The sequence below is a fragment of the Leptodactylus fuscus genome, chromosome 3, assembly GCF_031893055.1.
Source record: "Leptodactylus fuscus isolate aLepFus1 chromosome 3, aLepFus1.hap2, whole genome shotgun sequence".
NCBI lineage: Eukaryota > Metazoa > Chordata > Amphibia > Anura > Leptodactylidae > Leptodactylus > Leptodactylus fuscus.
Window position 1 is genome coordinate 158,138,000 of NC_134267.1, and position 24,110 is coordinate 158,162,109.

A 24,110-nucleotide genomic window follows, 5' to 3' on the forward strand; every position below is an offset into this window, starting at 1 on the left:
TCTTACCAGGATGACATTTTGAGGTGTTCTTACTGTTCTGGGTCTTCCAATTGCCGAAGGAGTTGCTGTTGAACCAGTTTTTTTCCAATGTCCTAGCCCAACGTCTAATTGCATTACCCCCAGGGACGTTACCCCCCAACAGGGATATTGAAGTGTAGTCGGAAGGCCCTCTGCGTGGTGATAACAGAACGGCCATTTTCAAAAAACCCACACATACAAAACAGCAGGTAATCCAGCTCACCCCAAATCTTGATATGATGTAATGCCTGGGCTGCACGGATGTGGGTAGACTCCAATCCACGTAAATTCAGCGCATAGTAGTGAAAGGATCCAGCGTCACCAGGTAAGTAAAATATAGCTTTTATTTATCCATTTAAAATTCACAGCATTCCAGCAATGCATGATCACCATCTTACTGGAATGCTGTGAATTTTAAATGGATAAATAAAAGCTATATTTTACTTACCTGGTGACGCTGGATCCTTTCACTACTATTTTCAAAAAACGTCCTCACAGCAAACCCACGATCTCCCGTCCAAGGCATGGATGCTACTGACAACTAGACCCTCCCACTCTCACAAGGAGGCCCCGCCCCTCTTCCCACCACCACCACAGGCTGAGCGCTAGCCGGTCAAAACGGGTTCATATCTTTTGCCCCACCCTGTATTTGGTTTTATGTATTCTTGGTCTATGTATAAGCTGGGTCCTTTTCTCTTTTTTTGATTAGGATTCAACACCTAAACCAAAAATCCACTTGATAAAGGGGGTCGAGTTTCCCTGAAACGCAATACAGCGTTGTGGGATTTGTTGTTGCCGTGTCGTGTTAATAAAGAATCCTTTGCTGTGAAACAGGCATAAGCGTGGTTCCTTATCCTGACTGGGTTATCTACGATCTGTCCTAGGAAGGTAATTTCCATCTTTGGTCCTGATATCTGCCTTGCTTAAGCACACTTAAACATTTATGCCCATTAAAGTCTATGGAGAGGAGGAGGTGAAAAAACACGAAGATAATGAGCCATGGATGCAGCTTTAAGTGACAGTTTTATCTCACCACTAAACTGGGTTATCAGGTGAAATATAATACAGCTCTGTTGAGATATAAAACACTCCTTGGATGGTGTAGCCGGTTTGTAATCTCTGTGCTCAAATGGTGGGGGAGGAAGTAGGGAAATAATAGGAGAAAAAAAAACCTATTTCTTTAATAAAATATATAACGTTTACGATTACCTGCAATGTAAGTGATTTAATTACTCCAATATTTAAATATGAATGCAAGAGCAGTTCTCAAAGTACTCAAAGTTTCACATTTCTGTTCCGGACATACTTGGCACATCATAGTTTTGCCCCCAGAGCAGAGAAAAATAGCGCTCAGATGAATAATAAAGAGACGCTCACTGCTCCCTCCCCTAGACTGTGGGAGCTCTGTAGAGGGCCATTAAACTGTGTGTGACATTAGGGTGGAAATTCATTTAAAGAGGAGCTTTCATGTCCTCATGAACGTGTGGCTTTAATATATCGCTAGAAAGCTGATAATGCACTGAATTCATCGTCACTCTTCCCGGTATGTGCCCCAGTGGTGGAGATATCAGTGCTGTTAATTTCGGCACCGATATCTCTCCAGGGTCAGAAGGTTGAACGCTCCATCTGACAGTACTCTATAAACTTGGGTTGGGGAAAAGATTTGGCCCTCTGACAGTACAAAGCTATGTTAGATTACAGACGGGAAGGGGGGCGTTTCTTACCACCCAGTGATGTGAGTGCCACCCTTCTAACAGTGAGGAGATATCAGTGCAGAAATTAAGGGCACCAATATCTCCACCACCAGGTAACATAACAGGAAAGTCGACAGTGCGCCTGCTTCTGCTTCCTAGAGGTATATAAAACCACACTTTTGACTTCTCCTCCTTCCGGCCCAGATCTCATTGCTCAGGTGAAGGATGTCCGCAGTATGGAATACCTGACTGCCTCTCTCAATCATAACACTGAGTGGTCATCCTGGGACGCATATTGCACTCTACATGGTCTTTGACTCCTTGCCGCCTCTTTCCCTCCCCCTCCACCTTACAGTAAGTACTATTTGTTTATTGATTTGTGTTTTGATACATATTTGTTACCTTTTCAGTTCACTTCCTTTTTTGGGTTCCTATATTGTTTTGTTTGTAAAATATATTTTCACTAAAAACTACAATTGAAAGAAAAAAAAAAAAAAAAAAAACGCACTTTAACAAGGACATGGAAAGTCCTCTTTAAGGGGGATGTCATTTATATAAGGAAATTAATGTAATGAGACCAGGGATATTCTGGATCACAGGAGGCATTGTGGGTTGTCCAAAAAGCAAACATGGGATTGTGTAAAAGGAGGCAAGATCTGAAAATTTTTATGCAGTGACCTGCTTTGTATCCTCTAATAAAAAATAAATAAAGGACTATTTCACACGGGGTTGTGCGTGAACACATTCTGGCGCGGCTTTACGCTCTGGATTAGGCCCAAATGAATGGGCCTAGTCCGGAGGGAGGTGTCGTGAGGCGGACGCCCAGCCGCGGAATCTGCCTAAAGAAAGGGCAGCTCGCTTCTTTTTAGCGCCAGCAGTCTACATAGACCTCTATTGTGAGGGGGCAGATTTTGAGTCAAAATCCGCCCCCTTTTGCCCCGTGTGAATGTGCCCTTACATACCAACACCCCTTTCCCCACATAACATGTAAATAATTTGTAATACTAGTCTATGGGCTTATTCAGGTTACCTCTACACCACAAAATGCTACAACTTGAAAGAAATGACCAACTGTATTCCATTATTATTGTATTTCAAATAATACTACTCTTTGCTGGTACAAAGTTTATTTGAAACCAGAATAAGTTGACATAAGAATAAATTGACATGTGAAATTAAGATTTACAATGATAGTGAGCAGTCAGGAGCGCTATTCATCAGGCTCAGCCTTAGGTGCATTATCAATGAGGTTCTTATCCAATGTTTCATACTGATACCATGGACCATCTCCATTCTGTCTCATAGAGCGACGTGCTGCATTTTCATATAACCTGTTATTAAATTCAAAGAACTTAGTTAAGGGGTTTAAGACGCATGATTTTTTTTAAAATTTATTTCATCATGTATAAGAGTACATACTATTTAAATAAATATATATCCAGCATTTGCACATTTATCATGTATTAGAATTATTAGACTTACCACTTTAATTACGTTTTCTGCATATCACATAATATTTTTTTTCATACTTTTTGTATTCGTTTAATTTTTCATGTGTGTTTTTATAATTTTTTTTATCATCATTTATGTATTTAAATATAGTATTTATATATTGAACTCTGTTTGACACTAATGAAGCAGTCCCAAGTTCCATATGCTGGTGTTGCACTATTTGTGTATTTGCTCTGGCAGGTGGGACGCAACAGGACCACGCTCTGGTCTTGCGATATCTGGGGGCGCTACAGCAGTCATGTGACAAGGCACATCATCATGACACGGCTCATTGGGTCAGCGCATGCGCGTTACTGGACTTTTTTGGTGCTATTATGGAGTAATACCATCCTCTTCTAATCACACTTACTATACACAGTTTTTTACACTATCCACCTCCTGATAAAGCCCTGGAATGGAGAAACGTCAAGATTGGATACTAGCACTGATATACCAGCTTGGAGCACTACATCATGGGATCAGGTACGTTATCTACTGGCCAGCATATGCAGTATCTTTATTAGCATCGAATAGATTGTCCGATGTTTAGTGTTCACCATTGATATATTGAAATATGATTATTAACTAATGATGATGACAGGATTTGCATATTTTATACATTGCTAAGATGGTGTCCTGATGATATTTAGGTTTCCATCAATGATATATTTTTATAATTTGCCTGTTTTGCTGTTCCTGACTTTGATCCTTTGTTGCGACGATATCAGTTTTTGTACAGTCAGATGATATTGAGGTTACCTGCTCATTGCTATCCTTAGGAAAGGCCATGAATATCTGATTGATGGGGGGGGGGGGGAATTCCCATCAGGTCTATAGTACAGCTTCTGGGACCCTTACTATATACAACACAGGGCTGGACGCAGTGTAGTGGCTGCATACCACTACTGCAGCTCAGCACCCACTGAAGTCCTAAGGATAGGCCATAAAAACCATATTCCTGTACAACACCCTAAACAACTGTTTAACTAATATATACCACAGAGTAATGCACCATTTGTTACCTGGCGAGAGAAGTGGAAAAAACATGTCAGCAGCTGTCACTTTCCAAGCCTATTCAGCTGCTGGGCTAACAAATGTAGTTCAATATCCTATCAGCACTTACAATTATAAGGGTATGTTTACAAGTGTCAGATTTAACACAGAGCATTGCATGTATTCTCTGTGCCAAAACGAAACAATCTGCATCCCATGCGGGGGAATGGGGATTCTGCAACGCTGTTCACATGCAACGGAAATTTTCCAGGCAAATTTTTAGTACTATTGCCATAAATATAAGTAGCTATTGCAGCATGCCACTTATTTCAGAATGAAATGCGACGATTTGATCACACCCTGAACAAGGCTAAACTTTGTGTAGATCTCCTGCACCCCCACAGCACATACACTGAATGGCAGAGATCCAAAACAAAGCCTAGTAAAATGTGCATTACTGTGGAAAAGTTTTAGGCAGGTATGGAGAAAATGTTGCAATGTCAGAATGCTTTCTACTACAGAACTGTTAATAGTTTTGATAATTATCACAAAATAAATTAAAGTGAATGAACAAAAGAGAAATCTAAATCATATCAATATTTGGTGCAATCACACATTGAAGGAGGAGTCCTGGAAGTGATAATATGGCCCCAACAGAACCCTAATCTCAACATCACAGAGTCTTTCTAGGATTACATGAAGAGACGGAAGGATGTGAGCAAGCCTACATCCACAGATCTTGGAACAACCTCCCTGAAGAACTGATGCTATTTTGAAGACAGAATGATCACACAAAATACTGATATGATTTTTTTCCCCACTTTGCACAACCATGTATGTCAGATTTGCACAATACGAATCCAACATGCATAAACATACCCCAAGACTTATATTATAAGTAAGAAAGTTGGCCTAAAACGTGTATAAATGCATATACAACCACATAAATGACAAAACAAACATAGTTAAATTGAAAAGGTTATCCAACAACTTTTACAAGTTGTAAATATGTGCAACAAATGGGGGGTGAAATGAATAGTTTATTCAACTCCCGAAGTCCTCAGTTTCCAGCAACTCCTACTCCTGTTTATAGGCTCAGCTATAGGTCAGTGAAGTCCTGTTTGGGTCTGGTGACCTCTGCAGTTAATCATAGGTCTCAGCAGTGACCTCTACACAAACAGCACTTGACTGACTAGACTCAGCACTGACATGTCACTTGTGAAGCGATCCTCCATGAGCCTGGTGATTGGCTGGGAGAAGTGAATACATTTACTTTTTTAAAGAGTTGGTGAACCCCTTTAACAACTTTGTGTGTACAGTCACATATTGAAAATATTGTCTGATACATACCTGAGTATACGTTTCTCATTCTCAACATGAATTAGAGACATTTCCTGTTCATAGGATTGTTGATAATCATGAAAAACATTGCGGGCAAGAAAACGGGTGATCGGATGCTAAAAAGAAAGCATGAAATTCCTTAGAGTTGTTATAAGCCTGCCCAATATTTGCAGAATAGGACACACCTTAGGGGTACAGTAACCCATTTTTGTTATGTGCACTTTCTAGTAATTTACAGTAGCTAAATGGTACATTGTAATAGAAAGATTAAAAAATAAATAAATAAATGAAACTGGCAAAATTGAGTATAGCACAACACAATTGTTACATCAAAGCAAGTGGTGAAGTATCAGGGCACAATTTAGGGAGACTTCCCAAGACATGTCAATAAGGCAAAAAACAGACCTTTGGCTGAAGCCCCACACTGCGGAAACGTAGCTTTTCTGTTGCAGATTTTGTTGCGGTTTTTTGAGCCAAAGTCAGGAGTGGATTGAGCAGAAGGGAGAAGTGTAAGAGCTTCCTGTATATTTCCTATTCCTTTTTTAGCCACTACTAGGTTTGGCTCAAAAAAACGCAGCAAAATCTGAAACAAAAGAAGCTGCGTTTCCGCAATGTGGGGTCTCAGCCTTACATACATTTCCTGTTTTTGAGAATAAGGTCTAATGTTTATCTATTGCACTACAGCAATCAAGTGCAGCATTATTGCGGATTGTAAATTGCTGCATATATCTTCTTCATAAGGAATACTGCTACGTTCACATTTGCGCCAAAGTGTCCATTGTTCTGTTCCAGACACATGGACAACTAAAATAACGGACGTATATGGAGACTCACAAACCCCACTGACTGTAATGGTTTGGGGTTTTTTAAACTGAAAGCCCCAGACACATAAAAAACGTGTGTGCGCACAACTTTTTGGTTTGGCAACTTTTAGCGGACACTACAACGGAGTCTCCAATACAGGTGAGAACATAGCCTTAGTGTAGAGCAATAGGTGAAACTGAAAACTTTAAAGAGACAGCCTGGTTTTCCAGTCAGCCAATGTTTAAAGCAAAGCTTATTTTAGTCAGCATTTCAGAAAACAGTTGTTAAATTCATGGTATACAAGATCTATTGTCTTCGACTGTAGCACGGAGCGCCGTTTCAAAGAAAACACTTTTTTGGATGTCACAGAGCTTCTTTATTACTGCATGTTTACTTGACTGCAAGTGTACTGAGCCAAAAAAGGTCCACAGTCAGGCAAGGATGCAGAGCTGTAATACAGATGCTAAAATACACAGATAATACGTTCATCTGTATCAGCTCTTTTTCTCAGTCCCCATATAAGTAGTGTCATGACATCTGTAGCCAACATAGTTCATCACATCATGCAGAATGTACCTGGTAGTATTCATAGGGATCTGGAACATAATCCTCTGGAATTTCAACTAATTCTGCCGGTCCTAATAATAATAAAATTATAATATATTTTTCTTTAGAAGAACATTCAATATCCATAAGAGAATTGCTCATTTTAAGTTGATGGTGAACTGACGGGCAGATGAGCCCATCCACAGCTCAGTTGTTAAGAAGATTGTCCAGCTCGATATACATTACAAATATACCATTAATGAAATCCTTAGTTTACAGTTAATATATCCCTGCTTTGAAGGTATTCTGAGCTGAGCAGCTAATAGTGACCCACCAAATGACAACTTTCCAGAGGAACTAGTCTCTCAGATACCTCTTAGGGTAACTTCACATGGCGGAAACCTTCTGCTGTGACTTTTCTGCGTGGCTAGCTGCATTGCATTGACATCCTGCTCCTGATTAGGCCTGGATGAATGGGCCTAATTAGGAGTGAGTCTCGAACCGCGGATGCCGTGGCTGACTCGGCGGTGGAAAGATAGGGCATGCCGCTTTTTTTTCCCCGCTAGCTGAAAAAAAATCACTAGTGGGGGGAAGAAAAAAAAAAAAAGGTGAGGGACTCCCATTAAAATGAACGGGAGACATTTTTTGCAGAGGATTTTGAGACAGATTTCACTTCAAAATCCGCCTGCAAAAAACTCAGTGTGAACATACCCTTAATGGATTTTCTAGTGGGGAGAAAAAGTTTGCAAAAAAGTTCAAACTGGGTATATCTAGAGAAAAAAAAAAATTAGTGCTCACCTCACCGATCCCTTTCTGATTCTACCAAATCCCCTCTGGTCTTTCCCTACTAGTCCTGTCTTGACACACAAGAAGTGAGTTACTGGCTAAGCAGTATTACCTGTGTGCCGAGACCTAGGATTGTGAAGATAGTGGAGATCAATGCTGTTCTATTTCCATCAGTTACCTAGACTACCCAGCAATCAGACATGTATCCTGTGGATAAACAGTAAGTTGTTCATGTGGACAAACCCATTTTCCATATGGCAAAATGCTGCCATATGGAAAATAAAAATAGCTTGTCACCCAAATCTACTGCACACCACCACAATGTCAGGCTTAACAGATTTCTTTTTAAAACATTTCCCAAAAAATGAAGAAGTGTCTTACCAATGAAGATGTTGATGAGTGCAATGGCTATTCCTGCGGGCACGGCTGTCAGCAATGTATAGAATTTCTGTGAACAAAAGATTTCCTGTCAGTTTAGATCGTTCAGATTTACAGAATGTGAAGCTACATAGTGATGTGCTCCTATATCTTATTCACAACAGGCTGCCACTTTGGTGTGTAGCTAGTGACATTATATCAAAAATAAAACCCAAAGGATGCCCATACATATACACACACATTTATATGTATATACTGTATGTAGCAGTCACAAAAATATCCCTTGCCACAGTTTTGCATTTGGCTCAAATGAAACACCACCTCTAGCTTTTTATACTTGACATAGATAGTCCACCATTTTCAGTAGTACTGTATTTTCTTCTGATGTCAGTAGTGCAGCCTCTTAGCTGAGAATGGAAGATAACAGGAGACTTACCAACAGCTTGAGAAATCTTAAGTCATAGTATGCAGATGGTGTGATTACGAACAACCTCTTTCCATGGCTTCCAAATCGAACAGGCACTACAGAAGGATATAAAATATGTATTATGTTACAAGTTACAATAGCAACGTATAAGGTGTCAGTCACACATGTTATTACATTTCCTTTCCCCTTAGCTCTGCACAGCAGTTTAAACTATTGTTGTTTTTTAAAAAAATCCCTCTTTGTTAGAAGGCTGTTTGATCAGCATTTCATGGGTTGTGTGATATGTGGGTATACCCAGTGTTCCAAAGCAAAAAATGCTCTGGAGGACTGTAGGCTGTACGTACTCCTAGGTTTGATTAAGGCTACTTCGTGCTAACACTATTAATATCCATTGCTGTCATCCATCACAGGGCGACAGCATCAGGCATAAACAGTAGCAGAGTCAGGGACATAGATGGAGGGGGCCGTTTCCATTGACTTTATTGTGAACATCATAACAGATGCTGTCTCCCCTCAAGCTTGTTTACTTTTGCTTCCCCTTTTGCTAGGGATTCTGGGTAAAAAATATGCAAATCTATTCTCCAGGATGGAATTAGGAGAACAGAGTGCACTGTTCTCCTAATTCCTTCCTGGAGAATAGATTTGCATATTTTTTACCCAGAATCCCTAGCGGAGCAGGAATGACTTGTAAGTCTCCGTACTGCCTATGTAGGCAAACACTCTCCTTGATGTGTACGATTGTCCCCTGACCCTGGTCTATAGTCTCTCACTCTCCCAAATCAGTATCCCTAGGCTATGCTGAGGATGGCCCAATAGGCCGAAACAGCGCTGTCCATAGTTGGGAATCTGTTCCTTTTGGGACAGAAATACTGATTTGGCAATTAAATCCACATTATGATTAAAAAGACTTTATAACTGAGTCGTTCATGATGTTAAGGAGGCTGCCCTCTATAGGGTGGTGTACAGAGTGCACTGTTCTCCTAATTCCATCCTGGGGAATAGATTTGCATATTTTTTACCCAGAATCCCTAGCGGAGCAGGAATGACTTGTAAGTCTCCGTACTGCCTATGTAGGTAAACACTCTCCCTGATGTGTACAATTGTCCCCTGACCCTTATCACCGCAATGTCAGGTTTAACAGATTTCTTTGTAAAAAATTTCCCAAAAAAGTGAATCTGACAGTGCACTGAAATAAGCTGTGTCAGCATGTGCCCTGGTTGCAGAGATATTGGTACAGTTAGTTTCAGCACCAATTTCACTTCAGTGTCAGAGGAGCTTCACAGCTGAGCGTCCTACCTGGGCAGTAAGGAACACACTCCCCACATTGGAGTGTACTGTCGGGGGCGGGGGAGATGAGGGGGGTTTGGGACTGTGTGCGCCAGCAATGATGTAGAGCTGTGAGGCTAGCCCCTCTGATGGTACAGTGATATTGGTGCCTAAACTAACAGAACCAATGTCTCTGCAACCGAGGAACATACCAGCAAATCTGACAATGTACTTAATTCAGTGCACTGTCAGCTTTCCATCAGTATGTAACACTGCCAATGTTAGAGGACAGAAGAGATCCTCTTTAAAATTATGTTTTCTATTTTTAATAACGTTTTTTCAGGGAAGAATAACCTTTGTAATGTACTATTAAAAAAAGAAAAACCTGTGTATAAAGAATTGCACACAGCTGTAATGTGTATAGAACTGGGCGAGTATATTGAAAGAAAATTTCTGAGAGTCCAGAAATAACAAAGGGGATCTGTCATATTGTACATGCAGTCCTCATGGTCCAAAGCAAGGAGGCGCTGAGCAGATTGAGATATCTCTTCTCTTTCTATACTTAGGAGTACAGTAGGCCGTCCTGCTCTTTGATTCACATGTAATCCTGTATGTCTGTGCATAGAAATAGCTGTCAATCACTTAGTAGGAACAAGCACTGGACTCCTAAGCACAGGAAGCCATTACAATGGTCGATTTCCTACATTACTCAGTATATATCAGTCTCCTCACCTACTTCTGCTGTAAATCCTGCTGTGAGCAGATAGCACTACATGTACACATGGCCGCTGTTTGCACTGCATTTCCTAGTAACCTGCAGCATACTCTAGCAATACACGTAATCTAGAAATACAGGTCATGTCTGTCAGCGGTGCAAACCTGCAAAATATCAAGGCAGTGCCATGTAGGGCTAGAGCTGCCGGCCAGGTCACATAGTCCACACATCTGCAGGATTTTCACAGGAAAGTGGAGGGAATTCCTGCTTTAATACAGCTCAGGGGGGAGTTTATTCTTTCCCTATATGCAGCTTCTCCTCCTATTATAAATGTGTCCTCCAGTAACCCCTCCTGTCACTTACTGCCACTGACTGTACTGGGCACAACAGCTGCCAACTTACTACCATACAGGGGGACAGTAAGCAACAGGACTGTCGACCCCCCTCCTACATTAAACCCCTGCCTTGTGACGGATGAATGTACAAGATGTCCTGTAGACAGACCACCTCAATGTCAGCCTGCTGCCAAGGTCACCCCGGACATGTTTTCTGCCCTGTCAGGGCACATAGTATCTTACCCACAGCGGCAGGCGGCGCACTCCTCAGCAGGGCGCTTCTCCCGAGCACACCGCGCTGCACCGGCTGCAGACGGCTCACCAGAGAGGCCGCCGCCGAACGGAGAAGGCTCATGCCCGCCATGTTTACTGAGGGCAGGCGCGCAGCATTGTGGGCAGCGCTGTCATGACGCACTATCCCCGCGACAGGTTTAGTGCGCGGTGCCCTCTGATCATTGGGGACATAAATAACTCTTATTGTGACGTGAATGTATGCGTATATATGTATATATATATATATATATATATATATATATATATATATAATTACTTTATGAGATTTATATATACACATGTAACATGATGTAATAACATCCTTCCATATTACTACCGTGTCATTATAAATCCCCCTTTAGTTCTGCGCCATTCCTGTGCCCCCTACACCTGTATTACTAATAGGAGTACAGACATTGTATGCTCGCAGTTATACACTGTCTGCGCTGACTTCCTGTCTCAGGGCATTGTGGGAGATGAGTCCCTGACAAAGATGGCGACGTCCGCTGTCAGAGGGCTGCTCAGTGGCTGCAGGACTGTGTGTCAGGTGTCGGTGCACGTCAATGTCAGGACTGTGGGGGGCTTCTCCAGGTAGGAGGGCGATGTATATCCGTCCTGTGAGGACTGGGGAACGGTCTCCATCCTCAGCCTGCTCCTTTCACATTCGCCCTCAGTCAGACCTCTCTATACACGAGGCTTATGGCATTTTCTGATCATAAGGTTTACTGTCTGATAAGCCTATTGTGTTCTATGGATGACGTATTCCTCAATGATAAAACACTATATATAGCAACTACAACTCCCAGCATGCCATGACAGTCACATGCATGCTATTCATGCCTAATATGACGTCATCTAATTTTGTATATTCCAGTGTCTTCAATAGTTTGGCTAAAAGAACTAGTGATAACACTTCCTGGCACCAGTGTTCATATGTTCACTTATCGGCTGCTCGGAGAGGACTTGAGGAGTTCTTTGATGACCCTAAAAATTGGGGAGAAAGGACTGTGAAGTCTGGTGAGTAGATGAACTACGCTTTGTTTTTTTTTTAATGGAATTTGTTCTTATCGGTGTTGCTGGCGTCATCACATTTGCCAGACAAGATAGTACAGCATGCAGTACTGTTTACTCTGAAAAATGTCAAGCCCCATGAGGAACCTTGTAGGGAAAGGGGGTCCTTTAGGAACCTTTTGTGTCAATCACATCAGAGATCTTATTCTTCACATTCTTATTGTTATCACATTCTTATTATTATCACATTCTTATTATTTTGTTCATTGGCACACAGCTTTCCCTGAATACTACACTGCTGTGCTGAGAGATCATCTCACATAGCCTACAATACCGTAATATTTCATTTTGAGCAGCCTATATACATTGTACATTTTTTACTTTTCTTGCTATCAGAATGGTACGTGATAAATTTTGTCTAATTCGCTTGAATGTTTTCTTACATCAAGTCATGCCTGGGTCATTCCATATCAAGTGATCCAAATAGGAATATTTTTTTTACCTGACGTCTTTGGATTTTTTTTATTTTTATTTTTTATGAAGTACAACTTAAGTTAATTACAAGTAAAAAGTTTTGAATTTTTTTCTTCATCAGTTAATTTTTTTATAGACTTCTAAAGTTTTGAAAAAGTGTGAATTTTGGCCTGGTATGGCTTTACATTTTTTAACATATCTTGGGCTAGAATTAAGATAAATAGGTGGGAGAGGCATCATTTTTCTCAGAGCGGTACAGGCTTTCATTTGATATGTGACAAGATGATGTTTCTTTATATTTTGTTTTGGAGAAATCAAATTCAAAATTTTGATGCGCAATTGTGAAAAAAATGTATGTTTTAAAATTGTGAAAAAATGCATTTGTGTTACTTGTGTTCTTGGTTATATTTGTACAGGTTTTCAACTTGGGACCAAATTGGGATCAATTTTTTTTTTAAAGCCTTGAATCATCTGATTTTATGTTTGTGTGAGCTTCTTCCTTTTTTCTTTTCAAATTACAACTTGCTGAATTCAACATTTATATGCAACAATAAAAAAACATAAAAAACAAATATTGTAAGTGCCAGAACAAATACATCTTATCATCAGAACACAACTTGTTCAGCAATTTTCAACCTGAATGCATTGAACAAACCGAAAGAAAAAAGCTGCTCATATCCTCAAGTGCGATAGTCTCATCCTAATTATATGTTAACAAGAGTACAAGAACCAATATTTATAACACCTATTTCTACATGTAACAATTGTTTTTTATTATATCACTAAACATGTACCGTATTTTTCGGACCATAAGACGCACTAAGGTTTTAGAGGAGGAAAATAAGGGAAAAAAAATTAAGGAAAAAAAATTGGTGAAATATTTAATAACCTAATAATATAATATTTCACCAATGTAAATAGAACCGGGGGCTTTCGGACACAGGGATACCAAATGTGTATGTGTTTCACAGTAATGTTTTTGTTTTATATGTATTGTAGGGCTATGGGGGTGATTTGAACATATCTATCTATCTAATCTATCTATCTCCTATCTATCTGTCTGTCTGTCTGTCTATCTGTCTATTCTATCTAATCTCATCCATGGATGGAAAGAGACACCCTGCAGTGAAGCTATGTAAGAAGAGAAAAAGGGGCGGGCCAGACGGGTGAAGGAGGTGTGGTTTTCTAAGCAAACTTGAAAACACACCTCTTTCACCCATCTGGCTCGTCCCTCCTTCACTGCCTCTCAGATCTTGCTTCTGCAATGAAGCCACACAGGCAGGGAAGTAGGGGCGGGCCAGACGGGTGAAGGAGGCGTGGTTTCAAGCTTGCCGAGAAACCACGCCTCCTCCCGTTTGGCCCGCCCCTCCTTCCCTGTCTGTGTGGTTTCATTGCCGGAGCCAGATCTGAGAGGCAGTGAAGGAGGGACGAGCCAGACGGGTGAAAGAGGCGTGGTTTTCTCGGCAAGCTTGAAACCACGCTTCCTTCACCTGTCTGGCCCGCCCCTACTTCCCTGCCTCTCAGATCTCGCTCCTGCAAACACGCGACACAGAGAGGGAAGGAGGGGCAGAGCAGGCAGGCACCGTGCTGCTCTTCTTTTCATTCGCACAGACGGGACACAGACGCTGCACACGCTGCATTCGGACTATAAGACGCACACACATTTTCCTCCCATATTGGGAGGAAAAAAAGTGCGTCTTATAGTCCGAAAAATACGGTAATTTATTAAGAAAAATAGTCCAGTAGATAAATCCTCATTCTATAAAATACGAACTAATCAAACAATTAATAGGACATTTTTAAACTACTGGCCTTTTATCATCAACATAATAAAATAATACAGCGATATCTAAAAATCATGGATTATTTGGTAATTATATGTTGCACACCTAATGAGTTGACACTGGTGTGGTTAATATCTTTATTAACATTTATCTGTAATAATAAGGAACATGCATCAAACATGGAGATTAGGACCTCCCTTCTTCTTGCTATCTGAGGTGCACTACAATAAGTGTCCTTCCATACTACCTAGTAATTGTACATTAGCATCAAGTCCTCAGTCATTGCTTACATCAGTGACTGCATCAACATATACTGAGCAATGCAATATGAGAACATAACATGACTTCTGTATTAATTACTCTACTCTACCTTTAATAATAAGGGACATGCATCAAACATGAAGATTGGAACCTCCCTTCTTGTGGTTATCTGAGGTGCACTACAATAAGTGTCCTACCAGAAACACACCTCTGAGAGAGATGGTCCCACTCTAGTGTCATATTACAGGACCTGTATACTGCTAGTCTGACACTAGTTAACATTACAATTTTGTGAGGTGGATCATTCTCTGTACATATCTCACATATAGACCTCACACTTTTAGACCAACAGATCTGAACAGATCTGAATTCAAGATTTTCAGAATGACACTGTAATAGTTAAATTTTAAAATATTATCCCATCGTGATCCCAACTTGAATTTTGGTACAGATGTGGCTCGGAGCATAGCAGGCCCATGTGCATTTTTTTAAAATTTTTAAATAAAACGTTTTTTTCGGAAATGCGTTTTAAAATTTTGCGTTTGCGTTCACATGGGTAAAATATTAACAAAGATATTCTTGTGACATATTTGGTGAAAGCCTGTATAGTTCTGAGTAGAATGGCGTTTATTTTGTTTCTCTATCTTTTTTCTAGCCTAAGTTATGAGGAGAAATGTAAAGGCAGGCAACACAGAAATTCGCACTTTTTCTGAACTTTGAAAATCAATTAAAAATCCAAAAAAATTTCTAGAATTTTTTTTTCTTCACATTTTGCATTCTCTGACACACTATTACCAAATAACAAAATCTCAAAAGAATTAAAAATATAGAGGGAAAAATCATTGGTTCACTTGACACGGAATGACCCGCCTGGCACAGTTTGCAACAATAGTTTTTTAGCCAAACATTAATGCATACTGTTTATAATTTAGTACATTTTACAATTTTTTTCTGATTTCTTTTTTTCTGAAATCAGCCAGCTTCACTTAGTTTTTGATGGGTAATTTTCGGTCATTGTTTGCAGGTGATTCATGGACGATTGAACAACTAAGATGCAAAAGTAGTGAAGACTTGCACAAGCTTTGGTTAGTAACCTAAACATAGCCCAGTAATGGTAGTAGTATGTAATACTAAAACATTGAGAAACTATAAAGAAAACTGGTAATTTTTTTGGGCGGGCAAGATATTTTAAAAAGGACCTTTCATCAGATTAGGCACAGGCAGTTCCATATACTGCTGGAAAGCCAACAGTGCGCTGAATTCAGCGCACTATCGGCTTTCCCGATCTGTGCCCCGGGTAAAGCGCTATCGGTCCCGGTACCATAGCGCTTTACAGTCAGAAGGGTGTTTCTGACAGTTAGTCAGGAACGTCCTTCTCTACAGCAGCGCCTATCGCACTGTACAGTGTGAGCGGGGAGGAACGCCCCCTCCCTCTGCTCACAGTGCGCGTCCATAGAGGAGTATTATCAGGAGGGGAGGGGGCATTTCTGTCACTGATGGCTTTCTTCGTATACTGTAGGGAAAAAGCTACCTATCAGTATCAGAAGGGTGTCGAGACACCCGGCGACTATGAAAGACAGGACTCAACTTAGAGCTTGGTCAGTGGATGATTTATGAAAACTACAGCAAGAACAGACAGATGTAATCACAGCCTCTGTCACTACATTATACTGCATTGTAAGATTGGTCACCATAAATCTGGTGACAGATTTCCTGTAACAGTAAATTGTCAATTAGCATTGCTATAATGTATGGAGGAAACTTTTAATATTCCTGTATTTTAGCTTCATCTCCTCGCCGTATAAGCTTTGTTGCTGACTTGACAAGGATATGTATACAGGATTTTTGGATACAGTGCTTACACTCAGGGAAAAGGGGGCAGTGACTAATTAGCGGCATAAACAAAGGACACGGGACATCACAGTGGACATGAAATGTCATCTTTAAAGACTTTAGATTGAAATCCAGCAGCTTGACCCAACTATTCTGCCTTCTTTCTGTATAGCTCCCCTCCCTGTCTCTAGGAATATTTTCCAATAGGATAATTTTCAAACAAGACCTAAATAGCTAGATGCTAAATAATAGAGCTGTTTTTGAAGGATTACCCCATTTCGTGTTTGGGTATAGGTTTTCAGATTGTTTTTAATGCACAATACTGATTGTGTTCTGGAGTTTATAAGGAAGTGGATTTGCTATCATTGTTTGCATGTTTACTATAAATAAAGCTGCATTTATTGTAGACACAGTAATATATGTCTTTGCTTTCAGGTATGTGCTGCTAAAAGAAAAGAACATGCTGATGACTGTAGAACAAGAGTCCAAGCGGCAAAGAGTATCCATGCCAAGTCCCGAACGGCTCTACAAGGTATGACTAAGGAAATGTTATATTTAACGATGAATTCTAGTTATGTGTTAATGTGACTGTAGCGCAAAAGGGCAAAATTACTGTTACAGTTCTTTAAAATAGATGATTTATGCTTGTTCAGGCAAAAATGGACACAAAATTATTTTTAAAATCAACATGGGCAGTTAAAAAAAAAAAAAAAAAAAAAAAAAAACCTCATTCCCCGGAGCATCCCAGCTCGGTCTGGTCCATTGTTGTCTTCTGACAGAAGTTCCTGCCACATATGAACACTGAGGCCAGTTAGCAGCCTCGGAGAAGTGCACATAATGCCCCTTACTAGTGATGTTCCAGGGTCTCTTTCTGAAACCTCTGAATGGCCCCTTTGGTTACATGACCTCTGAGGTTAATCAGCGGAATGGATCCGAGACGTCACAGTTGGTGAGCAGTTTCACTTTGAGAAGACATCAGAGCAGCAGGACCCGAACACACTATGAGGACATGGAGCGTTGGGGACAGGTGAGTGCAATTAATTTTTTGGTTTGTTTTTTTTTTAAATCTATTTTTGCCCAGACAACCTCTTTAAGCTAGGCCATCAATATTGGATCAGTGCAGGTCCAATTGACATCATTCAGTTCAGCCCCTTGAAGCAGCTGATTGTGTGGCATCCCATTTGTTTACCATTCATATCTCTTTCAGTTTCTTCCCATTCAAATGAATGGGCCTGAGCTGTAGTACTGGGCTCAGTTACAACAACTATGAAGCAGTGTAAACAATTGATGTATCGCTGTACCTGCGTGGCAAGACTCTGACCCACATAATCTACTATTGATGGCCTATCCTAATGATGTCCCTTAGGTTTCTTTCAAAGCTCAGGTATTAATCTATAGGGAACGCACATTATATTTTAAATGCTTTCATGGGTCATGAGAATTTTTATTTACTGGATGTAGTTTTAGCCTACTACGGTATGTTTCAATGTACAAAACAGTGTAGGGAACTTTGACTCAAATATTTGGGTACCCACTATACTAACTTTTTCTAAAAAAAATTACTCCAGGTAGATAAATCTATGGAAAATCTAGACAAGGTGGTTAGAGAACGGGAAGATGCTCTTCGGCTCTTACAGACTGGTCAGGAAAAAGCAAGACCAGGAGAATGGAGAAAGGACTGTTTTGGGGAAACAACATGGTAAAACATTTCACTAATATTGTGTTGCAGATATAAGCTAACATGCTCCGTTTTGTAGGAGGGCAATAACTTTAGTCTTATAAGGCTAAGGGCCCACATTGTAGAAAAGCTGTTTGTTTGTTTTTCATTGTTACAGATTTTGATGCAGTTTTTTGAGCCAAAGGTAGAAGTGGGTTGGGCAAAATGGGAAAGTCTTAGAGCTTTCTTTCTATTTCCCATCCCTTTTATAGCATTAACGCAACATGGCGCCTTAGGCTGCAGAAACACCATGGAAAAAAAACATTGCGATTTACAGTACCTGCAAAGTGAATGAGATTCTGGCTAATTTCATCGAAACATTGCAGAAAAAAATCTGTTGTGAAAAAGCTGCGTTTTCAAAAATCACAGCATGTCAATTATAGCAGCGAAAACGCTGGCATTTTCGTTATAGATTATAGAAAAAGGAAGAAAATCTGCGGAGAAAAACTTAGCAAAAATGCAGTAAAAATGCTGTAATGTGTTTCCGCTTCAGTTTTTTTTTTTCTTACAACGTCTTTTTAGTCTATACTACGTGGGGCCTTAGCCTAAAAGGGCTTTCTCTCCTGTCTCCTCTCCCCACTACTTCCTGGTTTCAGTGACCACTCAGGCCAGCCCCATGCATGACACTAAACTGCACGCTGTTATCTGTGAACTAACGTACAGAGGCATTGATCAAGCATTGTTCTAGATCAGGGGTAGGGAACGTACGGCTCTCCAGCTGTTGCAAAACTACAACTCCCAGCATGCCTACTGGCTCTGCTGTTCTGGGAACTCCCATGGAAGTGAATGGAGCATGCTGGGAGTTGTAGTTTCACAGCAGCTGGAGAGCCAAAGGTTCCCTACCCCTGCTCTAGATGTTATCAGGGTTCAGCAACTAAATGCACTTTACAGAGATGACAAAGCAACCCATTAGACATGAGTCTCGCTGAAGAGAAGAGACTAGAGGTGGGCAGAAACAAAAGACTGGTGTCACTATACTGGCCACTTCTGTTAAATAGCAGAAGTGGTCTGAAACCTAAGTAACAAGCTGTAAATGCTGAGGAGACATAATCTGCAGTATCTGGTAAACTGACCAAGATCAAAGCAATGTATTGGGTAAAACACTTGTTAGTTTTTAAAGGAAATGTCTCACCAGAAAAGTACTTTTTTTTTTTTTTCTGTGCTAAATATTTTTTAAGAGTTAAAAAAAAAAAAAATTATCCTGCACTCCTCATTCTGGGCACTAAAAGCAACAGATTGAAATGTACCAATTCTATAGAGGTTTTTTTTTGCAGAAGTCACCTCATTTACATCAGAGGCAAGACAGACAATATTACCTCTATGTATGACATTCATTACTGACACTAATCCCTATCCCTGCACAGAATATGTCTAATAACCTCTTCTGTAGACCTCAGTGAGTTGAGTACATGCCATTGCTGTCTACTGCCATAACTACATTGCAAAACATATCTTATCATTAAATGCTGTTAAAAGAGCAGAGGGAATGTTCAGGAAAGAAGGCAGCCTCCATAATCATGCACCGAAATGATTTATAAAAAAAAAAAAAAAATCTACAATCAGAAAATAAATAGTTTAAAAAAAAAGTGATATAGCATACATAAGTTTACTTTCCTTTTAAGCGACAACTTAAACATCCTGAAGATGAGAATACCCCTTTAAAGAAGCCTAAGGTGTTTCTCTGGCTAAGGATATGTCTACACAGGATGTATGCAATATACATTCCTGATAATGTGGAGCAGAGTGCATGTAGCAGGCAGGTGGATAAAATTTGTACAAAAAAATAAATTTGTATTTTATTCACAGACTGTGGAACTTTTCAGTTTTGAAAGTTACCTGTGTGGATTTTTAATTCTGCACCATGTCAGTTTCTGAAGAGGATTAGCCTTGGATTTGTTGTGGACTATAGCCACTAAGTTCTGTAGCTGTTATACATCAACGAAAACCTTAATACTTGTCGCCTTGCCTGCTCGAGAGGCAACAAAACCCTCCTCTGAAATCAAGTAGTAAATAATCTACTATAAAGATTAACAATAAACTAACAGACTTCTCATGGGGCATCACTGAATCCTTCAAGAAAATGTGGGAGGCCTAGAAGACTTATACCTCTCCAAGCCTTCATGGAGTGCTGTTGATAACACCCTCCTTGTAGTTTCCTCAGGCTGCAGTTGGTTCTTGGTCATGTGGTGCTTGTCCATCTGTAAGGCTAGGTTCACATCTGTCTGGCGTCTCCATAGAACACTCAGCCATGGATTCTGCCTAAAGAGAAAAGTCCTGCATGGAGGACATTACAGTCTATGGTGTCCACAGGTAGCCACTTTTTTTTAGTTTTTTTTTTTTTTTTTTTTTTTTTTTTGGATGGAGAAAGCAACGCTAGTGTGGACCTATCGTTACTTTTTTTCTTGTGGCTCTTTTTACTTTGCAGGCTTTTCACGAGAGTGTTCAGGAATTCACAGTGGTACTTGTGAAGATGACTCTTGGCTTCTCTTAAAACCACTTAGTACTATAACGGGACACGGAGAGCAGTGTATTCTGGGCCCCAGTGCTGTGTCTGCCTCCATGCACCACGCTTACCTGACTCTATGTGAGAGTTAATACTAGGTAGCCAATTTAAGAACAGCATCTAATATGTGGAACTTGGGCTGTGAACCCTTCGTCTTAAATTCTTAATAGATGTGACAATGTATAACAATGTATGATGATATAACAGCCAACCTCGTGTTTATTTTCATTGTGATGTTTTTGATATTTGTACAGGCATAAATTTAAAGAATGGCCTATACCTTGGTACATGAATAAACGTCACCGGGCAAAGAAGTTTTTTGCATTGCCATACGTTGACCATTATATTAGGTAAGTTTACTAGACTGTCTATCCACATGTTAATTATTTTGCATTGTTACATTGTGATCATGATATTTGTATATAGTTTTTCCAGGATCACATCAGTCTGTATCTACATCAAACCCCAGTATATAATGGGTAGAGATTTCCAGTCTTTTTAAAATGAGAGCAATGTATCTTAACTTTCAGAATATTCTGGATTGTGTGTCTTTATAGCATGTCAAGAATTTGCACAAAACTTCTCAAATTCTCTTCCTTTTAGGTTAAGGAAAGAGAAGCAGCTGCGAGAAGAAGCAAGACAGAAAAATGCTGAAAGAGACAGGCAAAAGAAACTAGAGAAGAAGTTCCCACACATAGCTAAATCTTAAAATCAGTCACTTGTTAAATAAATACCCCCTTATTTCTATTTGCATATAAATGTAAATTTTTTTTAATACAACTATCTTTTAAAAGGATATTACCACCTCACCCTAAGCAAACTGAACTGCCACCACTACTTTATATAGCATAGTGCACTGGTAAACGAGACACCTTAGTAATGCCTTTCACTCGTAGATCTGGAGAGACTTCACTTTTAATCAATATGTAAGTTAGGGAATTGGTGCAGTAGGGGTTTACCTTCAGCTCCCCATGCATCGCTCTTGCAATTTGGAACTCCTCCTCTGTCTGGGTTGCCACGTGCTTTGGGAGTCACCATTGGCCACAATATATAAGGGGTTAAATGGCAAGTATGCTTTCTGATTTATAATGAGGAAGGGGAGGGTGCTTATATCATGAACAAAAGTCAATGATATCTCCTGCCCTGGGATCAACAGAAGTGACATGGACAGGAGAATAAAAATCCTTCTCCTCTCCCTGCAGACATTCAGCTGCATGTGTTCTGCACACTAGTTAAAGTGAACTGAATGTATATGGAGCTTCGCTTTAAACGGTGATATCTCAAAGTCTAGGTGGGATACAGGCTAAATATGCTTTGCTTTAAAATACAACCAAGATCACAGCTCTAGCCTCCGCGACTCTGTAATTAGATCTGTCTAAAGTGACTGCCATATATGCATTCTCTCTACTAGACAATGCTTGTGGCACTCTAGAATCAAGTAGATTTCTAACTGGGAGTGGTTGATTTCTAAATATGTGGGTTCAGTAAAAGATTTCTAAAGGGCAGCATAATGTATGAAGACTAGTCCACTCTCCTGAGACTTCAAATGGCATTGAAGTCATGTACTTTTTGTTTAAAGGGATCCTATCATTCAGATTTCATTTTTTGTGCCTAACACTTTCGGAATAGCCTTAAGGAAGGCTATTTGTCTCCTACCTTTAGATGTCTTCTCCTCGGCACCGAACCGTAGAAATACAGTAAGTAAGCAGCCATTTTCTTGTGGCCTGTGGGCATGCGCAGTCAGCTCTGCCCGAAGCCTACAAGTTTCACCGCCTCCGCCGGAAAAAGGCACAGGAAGACGACATTCCTGAAGAAGATGGAGGCAGTGCTGGAGAGTTCTCTCGCAGCATTGAGGACGCCCCAGTGCTGTTTGAGCACTGGGGCCTGCCCCCAGTGTTGCGAGAGAACTCATTTGCATACCGGCGAAAACCGGTATTTCTACGGAACGGCGGCGCGGAGAAGACATCTAAAGTTAGCCTTTGAATAGCCTTTCTTAAGGCTATTCCGACATGTTAGGCACAAAAAATGCCATCTGAATGATAGGATCCCTTTAATAGAAGCACTGAAAAAATACAGTGGACTAATAGTGTGCTGTATTGGTTTGGAAGCACTGGTCAGTGTCAGTAGTGATTGATGGGTTGCTGTGTATCTGCCTACCTAGCAGCGAGCCATCAGTCACCGGTGAGATGCAGCATATTCACGTGGCTTTCATTTTCAGTACAATGTACAGTATACATCTCATGTATCCTACTATTATAAATGTGAATGTATGTGTGTTTGGATGTTTGTTCCTCAATCACGCAAAAACCGCTCAACCGATTTGGCTCAAATTTTCAACAAACATAGTTCCTAGGCAGGATTGAACGATAGGCTACTTTTCGTCACAATCGCAGCCGTATGTTTTTGCCAAGACCCCCACAAAACCACAACTCATAGCACCAGCTCTGCAATCCCACACACTTTTCAGCATAGCAAGCCACAAACTCCCTATTGCCCTCTCGGGCCTAGCTCCTAACCCCAGGCAGGGGAGGGGGCTGAGGCCGGGATTCTGGGGGTGGGTGCAAAGGAAAGGGGGGGGATAAGGGGGGTTGGAAAGGGGACGCAATGACACCTATATTGGGCAAATGGATTTGGCTGAAATTGTGCATACACATACCTTAGGTCCCGGATTGAACGATAGGCTACATGGAATTCCCGTACACCACCGCAATTCACTCCCGTGACCGGTGCTTTTCACTTTTGAATTCGCTTTCGGACCTGGGATGACATCATCCCAGCCCCATCAGCAGCTCACCTGGATAGGTGCCGCTTCTCTATGTGGGCGGAGCTATCGGCCGGCGTCCACAAAAACATGGCAGCTCTTAGAGGTCCAGAGCGTCCTGAACCAGCGCCTGTACTCTGGGGCAGCAAGAAGTGCATACGCTGCCCCACCTGTGTGGGCTTACCACAGGACTGCAGTGCTCTGCCGTGGCCGGAGAGGGGGTCACCTGCGCCGCGGTCTGAAACGCCGGTTCGGCCTGCTGTCCCGTGGCGACTGCGGCCTCTGGACTCTGCATGTCCGTTGGGGATGTCGCCGATGTCTTCTCAGGACTATCTACAGTGTCATTCGGCCGCAGGAGAAGGGTTGTGACGACAGGCGAGTTAGGGGACTTTGAGAAGGGAGAGGGGTGGGGTGTTGGAAGTGAGGAGGTTGCCGGTCCAGTGGGGGATGGGGGGGCCTGGGCAAGTAAACCCGGGGGCCCCTGGAAGGGGGACAGGGCCGCCACAATGCCCACAGATGGAATGGGGGCACATGGCTTGCCGCGGGAGGGGGCCCTCATAGGCACACCTGTAACATCGGTGCACGGGGAGCCGGGGTTTGGTGAGGCCGTGCGCACAGGTTGGTGGGGGGAAAGGTGACACAGGGGGGGGAGGGGTCACTGGGTAGGTAAGACAGGGAAGGGCGCATGGGGTGGTGGGA

At 41.2% G+C, this 24,110-nt stretch overlaps 2 protein-coding genes across 2 annotated transcripts; one reads left to right on the forward strand and one right to left on the reverse strand.

Moving 5' to 3' along the window:
• Positions 1–2,822: 2,822 nt before the first annotated feature.
• Positions 2,823–11,183, reverse strand: NDUFB5 (NADH:ubiquinone oxidoreductase subunit B5). The gene is made up of 6 exons (XM_075266702.1): positions 11,038–11,183; positions 8,488–8,573; positions 8,055–8,121; positions 6,918–6,979; positions 5,547–5,653; positions 2,823–3,043 (listed from the first exon to the last, which is right to left on the reverse strand). The coding sequence occupies exons 1-6, from the start codon at positions 11,156–11,158 to the stop codon at positions 2,923–2,925; spliced, it is 564 nt and encodes a 187-aa protein (XP_075122803.1). The 5' UTR covers positions 11,159–11,183; the 3' UTR covers positions 2,823–2,922.
• Positions 11,184–11,543: 360 nt separating this feature from the next.
• MRPL47 (mitochondrial ribosomal protein L47) lies at positions 11,544–23,125 on the forward strand. The gene is made up of 7 exons (XM_075266703.1): positions 11,544–11,658; positions 11,942–12,084; positions 15,622–15,682; positions 16,866–16,962; positions 17,999–18,129; positions 20,905–21,000; positions 21,254–23,125. The coding sequence occupies exons 1-7, from the start codon at positions 11,561–11,563 to the stop codon at positions 21,357–21,359; spliced, it is 732 nt and encodes a 243-aa protein (XP_075122804.1). The 5' UTR covers positions 11,544–11,560; the 3' UTR covers positions 21,360–23,125.
• The last annotated feature ends 985 nt before the right edge of the window (positions 23,126–24,110 follow it).